This window comes from Lynx canadensis, chromosome B3 (assembly GCF_007474595.2).
Source record: "Lynx canadensis isolate LIC74 chromosome B3, mLynCan4.pri.v2, whole genome shotgun sequence".
NCBI lineage: Eukaryota > Metazoa > Chordata > Mammalia > Carnivora > Felidae > Lynx > Lynx canadensis.
This window is the reverse complement of record NC_044308.2, coordinates 6,555,744-6,577,397: the sequence shown is the minus strand read 5'-3', so window position 1 is coordinate 6,577,397 and position 21,654 is coordinate 6,555,744. Positions and strand designations below refer to the sequence as shown.

The 21,654-nt window shown below is 55.4% G+C and overlaps 1 protein-coding gene across 1 annotated transcript in view; it reads left to right on the top strand.

Annotated features, from left to right (window-relative positions):
• ACAN (aggrecan) overlaps positions 1–21,211 on the top strand; it is a 39,204-nt gene extending 17,993 nt beyond the window's left edge. The window contains 10 exon segments of the mRNA XM_030320253.1: positions 1,508–3,867; positions 3,919–4,299; positions 4,301–5,459; positions 6,311–6,424; positions 14,992–15,105; positions 18,140–18,298; positions 18,674–18,756; positions 19,327–19,471; positions 20,401–20,583; positions 21,015–21,211. Coding sequence (XP_030176113.1) covers positions 1,508–3,867; positions 3,919–4,299; positions 4,301–5,459; positions 6,311–6,424; positions 14,992–15,105; positions 18,140–18,298; positions 18,674–18,756; positions 19,327–19,471; positions 20,401–20,583; positions 21,015–21,091 — 4,775 coding nt within the window. The 3' untranslated portion in view covers positions 21,092–21,211.
• Positions 21,212–21,654: the final 443 nt, after the last annotated feature.

The following is a 21,654-nucleotide window of genomic DNA, read 5'->3' as shown; positions in this document are numbered from 1 at the left end:
CTCAGGCTCTCTACCTAAGAAATGAGCCCAGCCTGGGTGGCTCAGTCGGTTAAGCGGCCGACTTCACCTCAGGTCATGATCTCACGCTCCGTGAGTTTGAGCCCCGCGTCGGGCTGTGTGCTGACAGCTCAGAGCCTGGAGCCTGTTTCAGATTCTGTGTCTCCCTCTCTCTGACCCTCCCCCGTTCATGCTCTGTCTCTCTCTGTCTCAAAAATAAATAAATGTTAAAAAAATTTTTTTTTTTAAAAAAAAGAAATGAGCCCAAAGGAACACGCGAGGTCCAATCCCAGCTAGGTTGTTTTTAAATGCCCAAGGAAACAACATGGAAAAAAAAATAATGCAATCATGATTATTTAGCATGATGGGGCTTCTTTCCTCTGTTTTCCAAATCCTCTGTAATAGCACTCTCAGAATTGAAAAAGTTGATGTACTTGATGTATTTTTGCAAACAACACCAGCTGGCCTCCCCTGCCTTGAAGGGATGGTTTTGGATGAATGATTCTCAAACTTGAGGGGTCATCAGTGTTGTCAGGGTTCGGGGGTGGGGGAGCTTATTAAAAGATAACATGCTGGGGCACCTGGGTGGCTCAGTGGGTTGAGCATCCAACTTCGGCTCAGGTTATGATCTCACCGTTCGTGAGTTCGAGCCCCGTATCAGGCTCTCTGCAGTCAACCGGTCAGCATAGAGCCCAGTTCAGATCCTCTGTCCCCTTCTCTCTGCCCCTTCTCTGCTTGTGCTCTCCCCAAAATGAATAAATATTAAAAAAAAAAAAGACAACGAGCTGGGGTGCCTGGGTGGCTCAGTCGGTTAAGTATCCAACTCTTGATTTTTGCTCAGGCCATGATCTCATGGTTCCTGAGATCGAGCCCTGGGTTGGGCTGTGCACTGAGTGTGGAGCCTGCTTAAGGTTCTCTCTCTCTCTCTCTCTCTCTCTCTCTCTCTCTCTCTCTCTCTCTCTCTCTCTCTCTCTTCCTCTTCCTCTCCCTCTCCCTCCCTCCCTTTGCCCCTCTTCCCCACTCGCTCTCTCTCTCTCTCTCAAAAGAAATAAATAAACATTAAAAAAAAAAAAAAAAGACAACATACCGCCCCCACCCCAGACTCCCTGAACCAGTGGGACTGGGGTGAGATCTGAGAATCTGCTTTTCTATCAAGCTCCCAGACAATGCTGGTGTTGCTGGTTCAGAGACCACACTTCGGAAATCATGGATTTAGATAAGAGATCCGAGTATGGAGGTGCCTGAGAGGTGCCCTTGATTACTTTTCATGGGAGCCAGGCCCCTACTTCCATGGGGATGACATCCCCTGGAGCCTCACAGAGCACAGCGACCAGGTGAGGCGCTTCCTGGTCCCCTCCTTCCTTGCCTTCCCCAGACACTGAGCAAGGCTCCACTAGAAAATGTCTAAACACACCTCTCAAGCAACATTTTGCTGTGGAAGGAACGAGTGAGCTTAAATAGGGCAGGGTTACTAAATCCACACCTCATCTTTCTTCTTCCTTTCTTACAGGGATCCCTCCAACATGGCCTCCCACCAGCGCAGCAACAGAGGAGAGCACAGAAGGCCCTTCTGGAACGGAAGTGCCCTCAGCCTCGGAGGAGCCGTCCCCCTCGGAGGAGCCAGCCCCCTCGGAGGAGCCCTTCCCCTGGGAGGAGCCATCCACACTTGCCCCCCCAGTGCCCAGTGGGACTGAACTGCCAGGCTCTGGGGAGGTATCCGGGGTACCCGAAGTCAGTGGTGACTTCACAGGCAGTGGAGAAGTTTCAGGACGTCTGGACTCCAGTGGACAGCCCTCAGGGGAAATTTCAAGTGGACTGCCCTCTGGAGATCTTGACTCCAGTGGTCTCACCTCTGCAGTGGGCTCAGGCCTGCCTGTGGAAAGTGGACTGGCCTCCGGGGATGAAGATAGAATTACAGGGCCCAGCATTCCTAAAGTTGGAGGTGAGGGCCTGGAGACCTCTGCCTCTGGAGTAGGAGACCTCAGCGGGCTGCCTTCTGCAGAAGGTCCAGAAGTCTCTGCCTCTGGAGTAGGGGACCTCAGCGGGCTGCCTTCTGGAGAAGGTCCAGAAGTCTCTGCCTCTGGAGTAGGGGACCTCAGCGGGCTGCCTTCTGGAGAAGGTCCAGAAGTCTCTGCCTCTGGAGTAGAGGTCCTCAGTGGGCTGCCTTCTGGAGAAGGTCCAGAAGTCTCTGCCTCTGGAGTAGGAGACCTCAGCGGACTGCCTTCTGGAGAAGGTCCAGAAGTCTCTGCCTCTGGAGTAGAGGTCCTCAGCGGGCTGCCTTCTGGAGAAGGTCCAGAAGTCTCTGCCTCTGGAGTAGAGGTCCTCAGCGGGCTGCCTTCTGGAGAAGGTCCAGAAGTCTCTGCCTCTGGAGTAGGGGACCTCAGCGGGCTGCCTTCTGCAGAAGGTCCAGAAGTCTCTGCCTCTGGAGTAGGGGACCTCAGCGGACTGCCTTCTGGAGAAGGTCCAGAAGTCTCTGCCTCTGGAGTAGAGGTCCTCAGCGGGCTGCCTTCTGGAGAAGGTCCAGAAGTCTCTGCCTCTGGAGTAGAGGTCCTCAGCGGGCTGCCTTCTGGAGAAGGTCCAGAAGTCTCTGCCTCTGGAGTAGAGGTCCTCAGCGGGCTGCCTTCTGGAGAAGGTCCAGAAGTCTCTGCCTCTGGAATAGGGGACCTCAGTGGACTTCCTTCTGGAAGAGAAGGTCTAGAGACCTCTGCCTCTGGAGTAGGGGACCTCAGCGGGCTGCCTTCTGCAGAAGGTCCAGAAGTCTCTGCCTCTGGAGTAGAGGTCCTCAGCGGGCTGCCTTCTGGAGAAGGTCCAGAAGTCTCTGCCTCTGGAGTAGGGGACCTCAGCGGGCTGCCTTCTGCAGAAGGTCCAGAAGTCTCTGCCTCTGGAGTAGAGGTCCTCAGCGGGCTGCCTTCTGGAGAAGGTCCAGAAGTCTCTGCCTCTGGAGTAGAGGTCCTCAGCGGGCTGCCTTCTGGAGAAGGTCCAGAAGTCTCTGCCTCTGGAGTAGAGGTCCTCAGCGGGCTGCCTTCTGGAGAAGGTCCAGAAGTCTCTGCCTCTGGAGTAGAGGTCCTCAGCGGGCTACCTTCTGGAGAAGGTCCAGAAGTCTCTGCCTCTGGAGTAGAGGTCCTCAGCGGGCTGCCTTCTGGAGAAGGTCCAGAAGTCTCTGCCTCTGGAATAGGGGACCTCAGTGGACTTCCTTCTGGAAGAGAAGGTCTAGAGACCTCTGCCTCTGGAGTAGGGGACCTCAGCGGGCTGCCTTCTGGAGTAGAGGGTCATCCAGAGACTTCTGCTTCTGGAGTAGGGGACCTCAGTGAATTTTATTCTGGAGGGGAGGGTCTGGAGACCTCTGCTTCTGGAGCTGAGGAACTCAGCGGGTTGCCTTCTGGAAAAGAAGACTTGATTGGGTCAGCTTCCGGAGACTTGGACTTAGGCAGAATACCTTCTGGAACTCTAGGAAGTGGGCAAGCTCCAGAAGCAAGTGGCCTTCCATCTGGATTTAGTGGTGAGTATTCTGGGGTGGACCTTGGAAGTGGCCCATCCTCTGGCCTACCTGACTTTAGTGGACTTCCCTCTGGATTCCCAACCGTCTCCCTAGTGGATACTACATTGGTGGAAGTGGTCACAGCCACCACTGCAAGCGAACTGGAAGGGAGGGGGACTATTGGCATTAGTGGTGCCGGAGAAACATCTGGGCTGCCCTTCAGCGAGTTGGACATTAGTGGGGCAGTTAGCGGACTCCCGTCAGGAGCTGAACTCAGTGGCCAAGCCTCTGGGTCTCCTGACACCAGTGGGGAAACATCTGGATTCTTTGGTGTCAGTGGACAGCCATCAGGATTTCCTGACATCAGCGGGGGAACATCTGGGCTTTTTGAAGTCAGTGGGCAGGCATCAGGGTTTTCTGGGGAAACATCTGCAGTGACTGAGCTCAGTGGACTGGTCTCCGGCCAACCGGATGTCAGTGGAGAAGCTTCTGGAGTTCTTTCTGGCAGTGGTCAACCATTTGGCATAACCGACCTGAGTGGGGAAACATCTGGGGTCCCTGGTGTCAGCGGCGCGACCTCTGGAATCCCTGACCTGGTTCCCAGTGCCGGGAGTGGCAGCGGTGCATCTTCTGGCATTACATTTGTGGACACCAGTTTGGTCGAAGTGACCCCAACTACATTTAAAGAAGAAGAAGGCTTGGGGTCTGTGGAACTCAGTGGACTCCCTTCAGGGGAGGCAGGTCTGTCAGGCACATCTGGGATGGTGGATGTCAGTGGACAGTCTTCTGGAGCAGTTGACTCCGGCGGGTTTACCTCCCCCGCCTCCAGAATTCAGTGGCCTGCCAAGTGCAGTAGCTGAGGTCAGTGGAGAATCCTCCGGGGCAGAGATGGGGAGCAGCCTGCCCTCAGGAGCATATGACGGCAGTGGACTTGCTTCTGGTTTCCCCACTGTGTCTCTTGTAGACAGGACTTTGGTGGAATCTGTAACCCAGGCCCCAACAGCCCAAGAAGCAGGAGAAGGGCCTTCGGGCATTGTGGAACTCAGTGGTGCCCATTCTGGAGCACCTGACGTGTCTGGAGACCATTCGGGATTTTTGGACCTGAGCGGGCCGCAGTCCGGGCTGGTGGAGCCCAGTGGGGAGCCATCAAGTACTCCGTATTTTAGTGGGGACTTTTCTGGCACTGTGGATGTTAGTGGCGAATCTTCTGCGGCCACGGGCACCAGTGGAGAGGCCTCAGGACTTCCAGAAGTCACTTTAATCACTTCTGAGTTCGTGGAGGGTGTCACTGAACCAACGGTGTCCCAGGAACTTGCACAAAGACCCCCTGTGACACACACACCCCGGCTTTTCGAGTCCAGTGGAGAAGCCTCTGCGTCTGGGGAAATTAGTGGAGCCACCCCCACGTTCCCCGGGTCTGGGGTAGGATCGGTCCCGGAATCCAGCAGCGAGACACCTGCCTTTCCTGAGGCTGGAGCGGGGGCGTCTGCTGCCCCTGAGGCGAGCGGAGGGGCTTCCGGGTCCCCTGATGTGAGTGAAGCCACCTCCACCTTCCCCGACGCTGATGTGGAGGGAGGCTCAGGCCTGGCGGTGAGCGGCAGCACCTCAGCCTTTCCGGAAGGCCCCGGGGAGGGCTCGGCCACCCCGGAAGCGCGGGAGGAGCCAACCACCACCCACGATGTGGGCACAGAGGCATCGGGCTGGGCTTCGGCCACTCCGATGGCTTCTGGAGACAGGACTGAAATCGGCGGAGACCTGTCTGGTCACACGTCAGGGCTGGACGTGGTCATCAGCACCAGCGTGCCAGAGTCTGAATGGACCCAGCAGACGCAGCGCCCTGCAGAGGCACACCTAGAAATCGAGTCCTCAAGCCCCTTGCACTCAGGAGAAGAGACCCAAACAGCCGAAACAGCCACCTTCCCCATAGATGCTTCCATCCCAACTCCTCCAGGAGGGACAGATGAATCCGCGGTAACCGTTGCAGGTATTGTTGGGATTTCTTTTTTTCCTTTAATGTGTTCGGGGAGTTCAGGCTGTAGCATAGTAGGAGGCAGTGTAAATTCAAGCTTCACTACAGATTAGCTGTGCAGCCTCAGGTAAGTTTCTTAACCTCTCTGAGCCTCCCCTGTAAAATGGGAATAGTACCAGGGACTATTAAACAGGATATAAATATATACCGAGCAAGCACTTAGCGTCCTGCTTCTCAATGGCACACACTTAGTGATTAGTGGTTGTTACTGTTACAGTGGCGTACATCACAAGAACATTGATATGTGAATTCAACTATCTGTACTTGGCAGAGGGAGAGAGGAGGATGACTGTTTACACGATGCTAGAAATTCTACTCACGCCCCTTCCCCGTGGAGTTTCTCTTTCTTCGTGAGAGGAGAGAACGAATCTGATGACATCTATGCCCAGATATTTATTTCGTGTAGGGATAAGACCTGCACAATTTAGGAAAGTATGAAGTGTCATCTTGGCTGTCCTAAAGTGTCATTTAGTCCCCACCCCAGTACAGGCGACTTCTCTGTACAATGGTGATGGTCTCACCTCGACGCAGCCCAAGCACCAGGCACTGGAAGCCGATGATTTTCCCCTGCTTTTTGCCTTGGGATCCCTTGCCCCTCCCTCTGGGCCGAGAGACCTTTCCCGGTCAAAGAGCCCCACCCCCTCCCCCAGGATGCTAGGGCTAGGTGCCCAAGAAGGACAGAGACTCCAAAAACATGCTGACCCAAAGCAGCCTTGTGGGCTTCAGGGGTCCTTGTGCCCCGACCTTGAGGTCACAACCCCAGGCCTCTGTGTTCTTGACGCTCAGCGCCTCCCTGAGAGCCGCAGCCCCTGCCAGGTACTGTGCCAAGAAGCCCTGTGGCAGTGCAATCTGCCAGGAGACAGAGGGACACATCACATGCCTGTACCCCCCTGGCCCCACCGGCAAGAACTGCAACATAGGTAAGACCCTCATCGGCCGTGGGGGTGCAGGCAGGGGCAGGAGGCGACTCCTTCGTCCCTAGAAGGGGCCACAGGTCAGAGGAGGCAACCGAGGCCAGCGGAGGCTCGGACTTCTCAGACCGGAGAGGAGAGGTATGCAGTGACGCGTCAGTGTAGAAGCCACAGGGTAAACATTCTACTCTACGTGGAGTTTAGGAGATAAAGTTCAAGTAGTTAAACTAAAAGGTAGTTCATCTTTTTGTTAAGCCAAAGATTGTTTTAAATTTCTTTAATGTTTATTTTGAGAGAGAGACAGACAGAGCATGAGCGGGGGAGAAGCAGAGAGAGAGGGAGACACAGAATCCGAAGCAGGCTCCAGGCTCCCAGCTGTCAGCTCAGAGCCCGACACGAGGCTCGAACTCATGGACCGTGAGATCATGACCTGAGCCAAAGTCGGATGCTTAACTGACTGAGCCACCCAGGCGCCCCAAGCCAAAGATTGTTTTATGAGTCAAACACAACATATGCTTGAATTTTGAAGGGAAAACATCACTTCTGAGAAGTGTGGAGCGAGGATGTAGACGGGAAAGAGCAGGTCATGCCTCCGAGAGGGCTGTCTTGCATCGGGCCGAGCCACCCTCTCTGGGAAAACGCTGCAGACCCCTCCGTGCCTGACCCTGGGTGGGTTTCGGGTCCCCTTCTTGCCCTGAGGGAAACGGCAGGCAGTACTTACTTGTCACCCCCAGCTCCAGGGTTCACGGTGGCAAGTCGGGCCGTGACCTGGCAGCCCCCTGCCCCTGGGCACCCACCACCCCTGGGGCCCTCTGTCCTTAGCCATGGGTTGAAGCAGCTTGTGGGACAGGTGAGGAGCCTGGGGAGTCCTCTGACTGGAGGTGGCGCCCCGAACGAGATGATGAGAATCTACCCGTGTTCCCTGAACACTTGGAGGTCTGTGCCATGCGAACACTCATCTTGTCAGATCGCCACCCGGAAGGGAAGAGATGCCCAGTTACCTCCAAGCTCATTCTCTTGGGTTGGGTCTCCGCACTGCCCCCACGCCCTCACCCCAGCCTCTGTCCCAGGGTCTTTCCTAGGACAAGTGCAAAATCAGAGCCATGAGTCCCTGGGGGGGAAGCAAATACTACTAGACAAATAGGGCTGGGCACCTATCCTCCGGTAGCCATTACATCGTGCACAAGGAAAGATTCTGTGTTTGTATATATTGACATATATGTAAATACCTCCTAATATATGCTCATGTAATACAGAATAGGCTGTATATACACAGCATACACAGGAAATATTCTGTATAAACAGGCACTAGGTTGACTATGAATTCACTCTTTTCTCCACCTGGGTCAGCCTCTGGCCAAGTGTCAAGGCCATGACTAAGAGCACTGGGGGCCTCTGGGCCAGAGGGGTGGACTCTCCTAGGACAGTCCTGGCCCTGCCACCTAGGAGGCAGTATGTCACAGGGCCACAGTCACCTCAGGGGCTAGAGTCACGTCCCTCGTCATCCACCTCGATGGGAGGGCAGGGCACTGCCTCTGTCCTGAGAGAGGCTGCCCCTGCAGGAACCCTGGGGAGGCCCTGTGTGTGTGCTTTCCAGCCAGTGGGGCTCTGACTCCTCGGTCAGCAGTGGGAAGGCTCTGTCTGTCCTGTGAGTGGCAACCCTGGCGGACATCATGTCTGGTGTGCAAGCACTTCCTCCCTCCGGGGTGTGCGGGGGGGGGGGGGGGGGGGGGGGTGGGGGGAGGGGGAGGACAGCAGGGCCGCCTGTCTCGAGTGAGGTGTTAAGGGAGCTCAGCCTGAGTCGGAGAGGAGCAGACTCGGAGCCCAGCAGCACTTCCTGACAGTCGCCAGGACCAGAACGCCCTCGCCCTCTTTTCGTGTCTTCTGACACCTCCCTCCATCCTCAGCAACTCCTTCCCTAAGCAAAAACGGGACACTGGGATCAGAAGTCACAGCAGGGCTCATGAAATGAGAAGTAGGTGGCAATCGACCCTAATTGATCTGCTGGAAGGACAGCCCTTCTCTGACCGGGTGTATTTCCAAAGGGCTTTCTTCCCACGACTTCCTCCCAGACAGCTCTGTGGGTAGCTTGGCAGTTATCCCCCTTCGAACGGAAGCACAGAGCGGTCAAGTAATTTCCCTCACCCCTTTGAGTGAGTCAAATGCAGAACAGGGGTCTTCATTCACTTGTTTAACACGCTCCAGCCAAGTAGGAAGCTCCCTCTTGAACATAATAATCAGTTGCCGGTCTTAAAGAGCCGGAAGATGAACTTCAGGGCGACCAGAATGGAGAGAGGTTTTAGAAGTGGGGCTTGGCCAGTGAGAAACCCACAGCCAAGCCCTTAGTACCCGTTTGTAATAGGGTCAATCAAGGTAGTGGTTCTCAGCTTTAGAAAATTCTGAGGCCTGGGGGTCCCACACCCACAGCTTCTGATTGAAATGGTCCTGTGACCTTGGCACTGGGTTGTTTTCTTTTATTTATTGTTTTTAATGTTTAGGTGGGGGGAGGGGCAGAGAAAGAAGGAGAGAGAATCCCAAGTAGGCTTCTCCCTGTCAGCGCGGAGCCCGCCGCAGGGCTTGAACTCAGGAACGGTGAGATCTGGCAAGGGCGGGGGTTAAGACCACCCAGGTGACTCCACTGTGCGGTCAGTGCTGAGAAACTGAGGAATAAGGAATACCTGAGTACAGCATCTGGCCCAAAAAGTATTAATAAAAATTACTTCTGCTTCCCCATCTCTTACTCTGCTGGTTAGGGAAAAGCTTTATCATCCCAAAGAGCAGGTTGTCGAGGATGCTTCCGAAAGGCCGGAGGAGCATGCTAATCTCCACAGGTGACCCACTGTTGTCCTGTGCTGGGACTGGGAAACACAGGCTGTTGAAAGACTATAGGTCAGTGTTCTCAGGCGCTGAATAATGCAAGCTATAGCATTATTCCTGGGCAGTGTTTGAATACTCAGGGTCATCTTTCCACCTAATAAGTGAGGGTTGGAGGCTGTGTTTCGTCCTTAAAAGAAAGTTATTGACAGTTGCCATCAGCTTGTTTCGTCAACATGCCGTAGACAAGTTCTTGACAAATTATTCATCTGTACTCTTGATGACTATTCAGATCTTTAGCGATTAGAAGCAGGGCTATGCCACTCCCATCCGCTTAAAAAGCAGCAGCGGGGCACCGGGTGACTCAGTCGGTTTAAGCGTCCGACTCTTGACTTCGGTCAGGTCACGATCTCATGGTGTTGTGAGATCGAACCCTGTGTCAAGCTGTGCGCTGAATGCAGAGGCTGCTGGGATTTTTCTCTCTCCCTCTCTCTCTGCCTCTTCCCCTGATCACCACTCTCTTCTCTCAAAATAAGTAAATAAACTTTAAAAAAAAAAAAAAAGGCAGCAGCATCCGCCCCACCTATGTGCTGACGTTTGCTGAGCTTTCTGGCTCGGAGGTTATTAAACCCTGTGCTCCTTGGAATCACCTGGATGCTTTTTTAAAGTCACTGCACCTGGGCCCCACCTGGAGCTACTCTGATGCGATCATTGGTCTGAAGAGGGTCTCTGGCATTGTATTTTTAAAAAATCCTTTTTAAAGACGTGTTAACTACAGGTGTAACTACGTGTACACCCAAGTGGGAACATGCTACCTCACGTCCAATTTTCACCGGCCATCCCCGGTGCCGGGTGGATTTTCTCTAAAACTCTGGGGTTGGAAGGGCGTGAACTTAAATTAATCAGCCTCTTTTCGGTCGTAACCACCATTCTCCGTTTGGTAGGCTTGAGACTCCGATCTATGATCTGACACGGTCTCTTCCCCTAGAGCAGAAATGTTTGACGTTCAGCGAAATCTTAGCCCTGGGTGGGGGAAAATGCTTTCAAAGCAAGTGAAAATACCAGGTTACAAGTGAAAACACGAATCACACCTTCATGACTTGACGTAACTAAAAAGTCTACGGGCAGGTTTTAACAGGGAATTAAGGTTGGCCCTTGAATAGCACTGGGGGTTGGGGGTGCAGCCCCCATATGGTCGACAATCTGCGTATAAATTCTGACCCCCCCCCCCCAACTACTAATAGCCTACTGTGGACCAGAAGCCTTCGTGATACATAAACAATCGATTAATACTTATTTGTATGTTCTGTGTATTATATGGAACTCTTTTTTTTTTTTTATGTTTTATTTATTTTTGAGAGAGAGAGAGCCATGAGCAGGGAAGGGCAGAGAGAGAGGGAGAGAGGATCCGAAGCAGGCTTTGTGCTGACAGCAGTGAGCCCAATGCGGGGCTGGAACTCACAGGCTGTGAGATCACAACCTGAGCTGAAGTCAGACGCTCAATCGACCGAGCCCCCAGGTGCTTCTATGTATTGTATTCTTATAATAAAATAAGCTAGAGGAAAAGAACATCATGGGGGGGGGCGGGCACCTAGTTGCCTCAGTCAGTAGAGTGTGTGACTCCTGAGCTTGGGGTCATGAGTTTTAAGCCCCACGTGGGGCATAGAACTTAATTTAAAAAAAGGAAATTATAAGGAAGAGAAAATACATTTACAGTACTGTAAAAAATCTGCATGTAAGTGGACGTACACACAAACCCATGTTGTTCAAGAGGTCAACTATAATTGAATTTAAGAAGCAGGATATTAAAGTTACATTCAAGATCAACCTTTAGAAATATAAGACTTGATTGTACAATTATACTGTTTAGTGATGTTATTTTTTTAAGTTTGTTATTTTGAGAGAGAGAGAGAGTAGGAGCAGGAAAGAGACAGAGAGAGCAAGGAGAGAGAGAAAATCCCAAGCAAGCTTCACACTGTCAGTACAGAGCCCAGCATGGGGCTTGAACCCACAAACTGTGAGATCATGACCTGAGCCAAACCAAGATTGACTGAGCCACCCCAAGCGTCTCGTTATGGTTTTTTTTTTCTAAGTTTTTAAAATTTATTGTGTGGGAGAGAGCAAATGTGAATGGGGCAGAGAGGGGGGAGAGAGAAATCCCAAGCAGGCCCTGCACTGTCAGCACAGACCCCAATGCGGGGCTCGAAACTCACAGACCATGAGAACGTGACCTTAGCTGAAACCAAGAATCCGACGCTTAACTGACTGAGCACCCAGGCATCCCCTATCCTGTTTATGTTAAAAGCAAATTGGAACTGACAAGTATGTTCTTGCAACCCTCCTATCAATTGTGATAGACCAGAAAGCGAATGTATTTACTTTGGGTCTGTCCATCTGATTGATCCTAGGTCTTTGCAGGGTGCAGAACATCCCACTGGGTTAAGAAATGGTCTCTGTGCTTCTTGAGGGGATTTTCTCCCATCTTTGTCCAGGAAAGTTATGTCCAGGATCACCACATATAGCTGCACAGGTTGTACACTGAACAACTTGAGGGTTACCATTCATATCACAGTCTTTATGATTGGGCAAACCCCTTCAGTGGGTATCACCTGAGGTAAAATACCTGCTGTCACTCAGCCTTTTCTATGAGCCAAATAAAGTCCCTCTCCCTTGGAGGGCCTTAGGCTCTGACAGGAGCAAAAACCAGACAAGACCCATTCAGCATGGAGGCCTGAGGTCTCCAATTCAGATGCCAAAGTGATTCACTTGGAAATATCTTATTCCCCTTGCCTTTACCAGGGGATTCTCTGTTATTTTCTCCCCTAAGTTGGAGGTATCTCTAGAGGGCCTGGTTCCGGAACAAATCATCCCTTTGGTGATAGTAGTAGGGAGAGGACTCAGTTCTGACACTCCCCCAGGGTTCCTGCTCAGAGATGACAGGGGAGGCCCTTGGCCCGGTGCAGCAGAAATGGTAACGTGGCGCTGAGATCCAAGACTTCAGTGTCCCTCTCCCTCCCCAGGGGACAGAGGCCCAACTTCCAGCCTCAGTGTCAGATTCTTCCACCTCTTCCAGTCTGTCCCCCTGGCTTACCTACGTGGGCAGGCCACTTCTCGTGTTCCCCTACCTGTACTGGCGACATTTGACACCTGTGCCCCATAGGGCTCCTGGGAGGGTCACGTGTGGGGACACTTAGCATCTGGCTCAGGGAAGATTGTGAAAGACCGGTTCCTTCTTTTTCCTCTCTTCCTTCATGCGGTCCTGCCCGTTGCCCAAAGCCCTTCCATCCCCCGCCCTCTGTCCCCCTGTCTGGGGTCCCCCATTCTGTGCTCAGCCCAGCTCAACTCCTCTTGCGGTTCCAGAAGATGAGCAATGTCCCAACTGCCCTTCACAGAAAGAGGTGGGCACTGCCAGGCCCCGGGCCCTGCACAACACAGCTTCTGAACCCAGGACTGGTTCCCCGAGTTGCGGTCTCTCACCCTGCTCAGATTGTGTGCCAAAGCCAGGAGGAAAAGGACACTGCCGACCCCCCCACCCCCACCCCCCGGGGCCTCAGGCCACCTGGGGGCCAATGATGTGAAGGGAGCCACTTGGCCTGACTTCCTGCCCCTCCCCCACGGTTGGCCAGAGGCCCCAGGGCCGATGTCTGGCTCTTCTCCCACAGGCCACTCCTGTCCCCTGCTCTGTAGAACTGCTTTAGCGCCTACATTTGCTTAATCCCCCCCTCGCCCAGGTGCTTCCTGTGACCCAAATGACGCTTAGTGGACAAAAGAGAACAGGGGCTCTCCTGAGAGCAGGAGAGCAGCCCCGGCTTCCGCCCAGCCCACCGGCCTGACCTATTGCTGCTACTGCTGCTGCTGGGAATCCTGGTGCATGCTGGGAATCCAAGTGCATGCTGGGACTCCAGTCAGTTTCCTCCATGCATTTTGGTTTCACTTGGAACAGTTCCAACCTTGGAACTGTTGGTTTCTAGTCCGTGGTGTGCACTCCCCGAGATGAAGGTAAGAACTCCGTGGGAACAGAGAGACTCCTGAGGACTTGAGTGCGTGGGAACCGGCCACCCACTGCACAAACCCAACTCTGATCCTGAAGACGTCTACTGTGCACCAGCTAGCAAAAAGGATCCACAAGAAAGTGTTCTTGACCTTCTTAGGAGGGGACGACTCTGAGGTCTAGGCTGCTGCTATGAGAGGCGAGAACTAATCCTGGAACATGTGCAAGACGCTGCTCACGGGACGCCACCCGTGGATATGTCGGGTCCTGAAGGTGCTACAAAACACAGCTGCACACACTGAGGCTTTGCCATATATCGTGAGGCCCCATGAGCCAGTGGCACCCATTCATTGAAGCATCTTATTGACCCCCTGGGAAGAAGAGCTTCATAAGACCTTTTAGCAAGTTCCCAGGGGAAGCACCCCAGAAAAAAACCAGCAGCGGCCTTTATGATATAAATACGAAGAGAGTAAAAGATCCCCAGGTCTCTGGCTTCTCAGAAAGACACGGAAAAACTGGATTAGGAGATCCAGTTCTCACCTTGGCTACTGGATGAAAATTTGAGGCGAAGACCAATGACTTAACAGCTCAAGTCCCACAAAGAGGTTGGATCAGAAAGAACATCTTGGGCCCGAAGAACAGAAGGGAGGAAGAGTGTGCCTGGGAGGAATAAGCCTGCCGTACCTCAGGGTGATAGGTGGCCACTTACTAAGTGCTCACCAACTTTATTTATTTATTTATTTATTTATTTATTTATTATTTATTTATTTATTTGAATTCGAGATTGCAGGGGAGAGGGGCAGAGGGGGAGAGAGAGAGAGAGAGAGGGAGAGAGAATCTCAGCAGGTTCCATGTTCAGCATGGATCCCAATGCGGGGCTCGATCCACGACCCCAGGATCACGACCCAAGCTGAAATCAAGAGTCACATGGTCAACCCACTGAGCCACGCAGGTGCCCCAGTGGCTCCCAAGCGTCAAACACTGGTTCCCACTGGCCAGAATGGAGCCCCTCTAGAAACTGTGACTCACTGGAGGGTCCACGTTCTAAGGCCCTAAGCTGGAAGGAACATGGGAAAATGTTGGGCTGGTTTCTCTTCCTCCGTGAAGAGAATGATGCTGGCTTCATCTTTGTTAGATACTCTAGAATCTGATTTACTGAAGACAACGATGGTATCTGCAACCCCCCAAAACTGAAGGAGTCTCATGAGCATATCCCATGGTGCCATTCTCTCCTGGCTCAGTACCCTGCAGACCACTTCTGGCTTTTTGTCCTCGTACTCCATGCATGGCCTTGCCCTCCTTGCCTTGGTTCATAACTACAGAGAAGATAGGAAAGAAAAGAGTTCTAACCAGACTTCAACAACTTGACCTCCAGGGTCCTCGCTCACCACCATGTTCAGAGCCGGTTCAGACCCCAAGGCCTCTTGAAATAGTCACCAGAGAAGGCATCTTGGAGGAGCCGTGCAATGGGTGTTTGCCTTCAGAAGCACCAGATCTCTTCACCACGGGGAAACCTGGCTGCGGTGCTCCCAGCTTGCCTGTCAAGAATCACACACATCCAGGAAAACCCTTGTTGGATCTTTGGCTCAGCGCTTCAATATGGCGGCAGAGCAGCAGCAGCAGCAGCAGCAGCAACAGTTCTTAGGAAATCCAGCCACCCCTCCCAGGGCTCTGGAGAGCAGCAGGGCTGGCCACCCGTAAAGAACCTACAATGCTTTCAAAGCTGGAGTTGCTGGCAGGAGTCCTAATGGTGGCCCTTGGTTTCTTGCAGACATTGATGAGTGCCTCTCAAGCCCTTGTCTGAATGGAGCCACCTGCGTGGACGCCATCGACTCTTTCACATGCTTATGCCTTCCCAGCTACCGAGGGGACCTGTGTGAGATTGGTACGGCCGTCTCGGCTTCAGCTAATGTTACTAACTGCTGCACCCCCTCCTTCTCCTTCACCCTTCCCTTCTAACCACAGGCTCTGGGCCCTGGCTGGGGGCCCCCAAGGTCCCTCCAGACAGCCATTTCAGGGGGACCGAGAAGCCTGCCTCACTCACTCCCACTCTTCCTGCTGTTCCTTGTGGCAACCCTCCTCCGGGGCATTGGCTGATCTGACCGCAGGAGAGACACGCAGGCCGGGCCAGCCTGCACTTTGGAAGGTGGGGCTCTGGGGGACCTTTAAAACACTAACCTTCTTCAGGGCTTCCAGACCTGCTGAGACGGCATCAAGGTCGGTGCATGCATCAGACTAAGAGGACAGAGCTGATCCCGTGCCCTTGTCTTGAAGGAAGCTATGGGTGGAAGTAATTAATTGGTCCTCGCTCCAAATGACACCAAAGATCTTCCAGCAGTCGAGCATGCGTCTGCCCGCTCTATTGCCCTTGGGACCTCCACGGCCCCTCTGTGGCCTCGGGAGCCACCATGCCACACTGGCCACGCCGCCTCTCTCTTCTGTGGCAAGAGCTGTGTTCTGTCTGCCTGAGAGCTCCCGTGTCAGCAGCAGGCTCAAGTCATGCTTGAGCAGGGACTGCTGCCCGTCACCTTGCCACCACCACCATGACAGCTGCCATGTCAGTCAGTGCCACTCCGGCCCATGCTTCCTTCCCCCACCCCCGCCCCCGCAAGGCAAAAGGCTGGCCAGAGAAGACAGAGCCTCACTGCAAGGGGCAGGGGCTGAGTTTCCCCCTCCTGGGCCTTGCCAACCCCTGCTCCTGCACCTGGGCCGGGCTCTGCCAGGGGAGCTGTGTGCCCGGAACTTCCCAGGGCCGGCTGGAGCCCTCGGCTGTCTCGCCTCTGGTGCTCCTGGTCTGCCCCCTGCCCTCCAGGATCTCAGGGCCATCCCCACTCAGAAAGGGGGAGATGGGGCTTGTAGTTACTAGTTGCAGTAACCCCCACAGAACTAGAAGCGTGCCGGGGTTCAAAACCATTTTCTATGACCCCTCAAGCTAAACGTCCCAGAAACTTCCAGAAAGCAGATGAAACTCCTGGGCAATCTCCCTTTGGTCCTAAGCAGGGTGGGGAGGAGTTTCGGATTGCATGTTCCTCGGAGGCACCGCTAAGGTTACGGGCCGGTGGAGGAACTCAAGGCTTCTGGAAGAAAAGGCCCGGACCCTCTTCTTTCCCTGCCGCCTCCCACTCTCCACCTCCGCCCCAGGAAACTGGTGCATGGGGTCTTGGCCGGGGGCTGGGAGGGAGGGGAGAGTCATAAGGCTTCCCTCCCCAGGATATCAAAATATTTGCGCAGAGGACAAGCATCTGGCGCGTCCTCACGGACAACAGCTCTTAGATGCCAGACCAGGAAAGGAGGTGCTCTGCCAGACTGGAGGCAGGGTCTCCACGGGGCTCTGCACTCTGGCGGGGCACAGAGACGGTGCCGGGTCGCCCAGCTAAGCCAAGCCAGGCTCCGTCTCTTCTCCCGGTTCAGTCCCGCGGGTGTTTCATGGCTCGGCTCCTGGCCCTGCTGCTCCTTCCGGGCTCCCTGCAGTTCGGTCAGTGTCTCCCCAGAGCCACCATCCTGCATGCCCCGCACCCTCCCAGAGCAGCTGTGGCCTCCGGGTTTGCCTGCTCAGCTCGGCCCTCAGGCCTTCCAGCCCTGGAATGAGGTCTCTGGTCTCCCCCGGACGCCGAGCTACCTCTTTGCAGGCACCTTCTTTCCAGACCTTGGCCTCGCTCCGTGGAGAAGCAATTGGCTGCAGGGGACCGTGACCTTCCCCCCAGCCCTCCTGCTGCTTGACCTCTTCTCCTCAGGCTGCTGGCCTCTGCGTGTCCTCTCTTTCTGCCTTCCCCTGCGTGTCTGTCTTTCAGTCCTGCCAAGCACCCACCCCTCAGCCTAAGCCTCCTTGCCCTCAGGTCCCGGTCCCCCCCCATCCTGGGTCAGCCAGACTGTCGGTAGCACCAGTAAAGGAGTCTCCATTCAGCTTGAGGGGTTCCTGGCCCTGCACTTGGCCCCCAGGCCTGAGCAGCAGCCCTCCCCACCCCCAGGAGGAGGAGGAGGGGGGTCTTAGAATTCCCTCTGTCTGCTGGTGTGCTGGCTGCTGTTTAGCAACTGGCTCCTGAAGAGGAAGCAGGAGACCTGACGCATAGCGCCTGCCAATCTCCCAGGTTTATAACACTCCCGCCAGGACCAATTTCCGGCTACCAGTGAGATGTCGCTGGGGGCAGAGATGGGGAGACGCACTCCCAAGAGCCGGCTCCGCCCCTGCCTCCGTCCGTCCCCTCTCAGCCTGCTCCAAGATCTCCAAACCAGTCCCTTCCCCTGAACTCCGAACCCATTACCCACATAGGTTCGTGAGGAGAGAAGCTCCTCCCTCTTTTTCACCTGCTCTCCAGAAATTAAATAAAAAGCCGGGGCCCCTGGGTCAAGGACCCCCGGGTTGGCTACCTCCTCCTCTGAGAAAGAGGCAGATATCCTGGGCGCAGCTCAGATAGACAGACTTAGAGCTTTGGGTCATCTTTAAACCCAAAGCAGACTTACTTCTGTCCCTCTGTCCCCACCACGAGGTGCCGTTTCACGCCCCCCGGCGCTGCCTGCAGCTCCCTGCCTCCCTCAACACTCCCTATAGCTCCCTGCTTCCCTCCCCGGGGCTCCTGGGAGCCTCTGACCCATGTTGGGCCTCAACCTCAACACCTCCCACCCTCGGCCAACTCTTTTCTCCAGCCCTGCAGAGCAGAAAGCTCTGGGTGGGGTGGGGCAGAAGGCGACATCAGAGACGAGAAAGGGTGGAGATGTGCTCAGAGGCTCAGAGGCTCCTGGGCTCCGGGGCCAGGCCTTCACTGAGCGTCCAACTTCAACCTCATCCGTATGGGCCTCTCCCTTCAAGGACGGACACTGAAGGCCGGGTGGATGTAGGAATCTGCGAAAGGACTGGCGGCACTGGGCACGCCCAGTCGGCCCCGGGGCCTCTCTCTTCAAGCCCCCGACCTGTGTTGCAGACCAAGAGCTGTGTGAGGAGGGCTGGACCAAGTTCCAGGGCCACTGTTACCGCTACTTCCCCGACCGCGAGAGCTGGGTGGATGCGGAGAGCCGGTGTCGGGCACAGCAGTCACACCTGAGCAGCATTGTCACCCCGGAGGAGCAGGAGTTTGTCAACAGTGAGTGCGGCGGGGCCTCACCCGCCAGACGTCAGCAGACTTGGACCCAGAGAGGCGAGGGGTGGGAGGCAGGGGGGCGGTGCAGGGAGGGGCGGAAGGGTGTTTCCGCAACCAGGCCCGCACCGGAAGCCCACCACGTGCCACGGTCAGTGCCAGACTAAGCCCGAGGCTGTCACCAGTCTTCACCAGCTTGGGTGGTGGCCGAAGTGCACTCCGGACGTGCATGTGCTGAGAGCCTTGTCAGGGCCTTAGAAGTAGGTGACGTGCTCCCAGGAGCCCGCCTACCCCCTGCCACCCCTCCATCCTCTCTGCCTCGGTTTCTCAGACACCCTCAGGGTGTCCAGCGCCGTGCCCAACACCCACACCTCTCTCTAGACAACGCCCAAGACTACCAGTGGATCGGCCTGAACGACAGGACCATCGAAGGGGACTTCCGCTGGTCAGACGGACACTCCTTGGTGAGCCCCGGGAAGAGTTGGTGGCCCAGAGGAGGGGAGGGAGCAGAGACCCCCAGAGAGGGACATGGTCAACCACATACACTCACTGAACAGCTGCTGGGCCGGAAGCCCTGGGGGCAGGGACCGTGTGTGGTTCATCTCTGCCTCTGGCCCAGGGCCGGGCAAGTCGAGTGAACACCGACCTGGGAAGAGGGGACGAGGAGGGCAATGATGGAATGAAGGCACGCCACCAGAAGGGCCACGTGGAAGCTTTAGAGGGCTCCCTTGCCCGCAGAGGACTCGAGTCTGCCCGAGGAGGCGGGCAGACTGAAAGCAATATAGATGCCAAGTGGACAGTACACGTAGTCAGCGCTGCAGGTCAGCCGAGGACATCAGGGAAGGCTCCCTGGAAGAGGTGAACGGCCACAGAGCCATGTCTCTACCGCCCAATCCTACCTAAGCGAGGCAGCAGTGAGACCAGCCCCTGCCGGGGGGGAGCGGCATGGGCTCATGGTGAGGGACTGAGAAGAAAGCGGCGTCAAGCTCCTGCCTTATCCTCACCCCTACCCCCCTCCACCCCACCCCCGGCAGCAATTTGAGAACTGGCGCCCCAACCAGCCGGACAACTTCTTCGTCAGCGGAGAAGACTGCGTGGTGATGATCTGGCACGAGAAGGGAGAGTGGAATGACGTTCCCTGCAATTACTACCTGCCCTTCACGTGTAAAAAGGGCACAGGTGAGCAGCCACCTGGGAGGGGTCCAGCCTGGTTGGAGTCAAGACTTTCGGCTCCTGCCATGGGACCTGGGGGGAGTCCCCCTGTCTCCTGGCTGCTCATGGCCCTTCACCGCCGACCTGGGAGGTCTAGTGTCCCAGGGCCAAAGACAAGAGCAGGTCCACTCCTAGGGACCGTTGACAGGGACAGGTGATGGTCACAGGCTGGAGGACAGACCAGCCCCTACACACACACACACACACACAGTCCCCTGGGCACCAACACAAGAAAGTCACCCACGATGGCACATGGGTGGGGAGCCCCATTCTCTTTGGTTGTCAGGCCCCCATCCTCAGCTCAGAGTCTGGGGATATTAGAGGTGCTGGTAGAACATGCCCCTCCTTTCCATCCCTCTTCCCTATACTGGCTGTTTTCTTTCTTTCTTTGTTTCTTTTTAATGTTTAGTTATTTTTGAGAGAGAGAGAGAGAGAGGGAGACAGAGGTTCTGAAGCGGGCTCTGTGCTGACACCAGAGACCCTGATGCGGGGCTCGAACTCACGAACCGTGAGATCACAACCTGAGCCACCCAGGTGCCCTCCTATACCGGCCGTTTTCGTAAAGAAGTCGCAGAAGATCTGCCTGGCTTTCCCGCCGTTCCCACCTTTCTCCGTCCCTGTGTCTTTTCCTCACCCCCTCAAGACCCTCCTTCTATTCCCACCCTGCTGGTCTAAATCACTGAGAACCCCAGACATTATAGCCAGTGGTTTCCAGATTCTCGGCACGGCGTGAAAATGCCCCTTTGCCAGCCACCAGGGCTGGTGGCCAGGTGTCCAGGCTCAGTGCCCCTTCCTTGGGCTCTGGGCTGTCTCATGGCAGCCACAGGGGACCATGCGGGCTCATCACTGGCATGCGTCCCTCTGAGAGCTCTTTCTCAAGGGTGTTTGCCCCTCAGTGGCCTGTGGAGACCCCCCGGTGGTGGAGCACGCCAGGACCTTCGGGCAGAAGAAGGACCGGTACGAGATCAATTCCCTGGTTCGGTACCAGTGCACTGAGGGCTTTGTCCAGCGCCATGTGCCCACCATCCGGTGCCAGCCCAGCGGGCACTGGGAGGAGCCTCGGATCACCTGCACAGACCGTGAGCACCACCCCTCTCCACCCTCGCCGGGCACAGCGTTAGATCCTGCCCCCCTGTCCTCCTTCCTGTTCCGGCAGCACAGCAGCAGCTGGCCCTCGCCTGGGGATCCTGAACACCAGCTGTCTGCGCCATCCCTGGGCTCAATCACATCCCCCCCCCCCCCCGCCCTCAGGGAGGGCTCGCTTTCGGGCGAGGATGAAGGAAAGCGCAGGTGGCCCGCTTTCCCTTCTGACAGCACCTCAAAGCCCCTTTAGCCCAAGTTGGTGCCAAGAAAATATCAAAACCAGAGAGCGGGGAGGTCAGGTTGCCTCCTCGAGCCCATGCTTACTGCGGGGAGGGGAGGCGACAGAGAAGGGGCGAGCGGGGAGGGGTGAGGCCGGCCCAGCTCCCTTCCAAGCGGTCAAGATTCTCCCGTCTCCCTTTCACTGCAGCCTCCACGTACAAGCGCAGACTACAGAAGCGGAGCTCACGGCCCGCCCGGAGGAGCCGCCCCAGCACTGCCCACTGAAAGCATCCCGGACGCGCCCAGGATGCTGAGCCCAGGAGCCTCGCCAGGCTGACATCCCACACGGATGGGGTCCTCTTCTTGTCGCTTTCTGTCATATAAGGAATTCCATTAAAGAAGGAAAAAAACAAATCCCACATTGTGTATGCACCCACCCAGCCCCCCACCCCCTCCCAAATCGCCAAAACTGCATCTGATTTTCCCCCCAGTGCCAAAGCCAAGCAAACGTATTGTAACCCGTGGACTGAGTTTAGAGACATTTCTTCAATCTCCCGTTGTGCCTTTCCAGGGACCAGCGCAGGGACAGGGGGAGAAGGGGAGGGGTTAAGTTAAATAAAGAAGATTATTTTTTGTTTCCTGACTTTATCCAAGAGCAGTGCAATCGTTGGTTGGTTCTTTCACCTCCAGGGAGAGCTAGGGAGGAGGGAGGGAGGGAGGGGCACGAAGAACTGGAGCCCAAACCGCAGCTGAATGTATCGGATGAGGACCCAGGAGGGCCGCACCATCTGCGTCCAGGAGGGAAAGCCTGGGAGAGGGGGCGGGTTCCGCCGAGGGTGAGGGGGCAG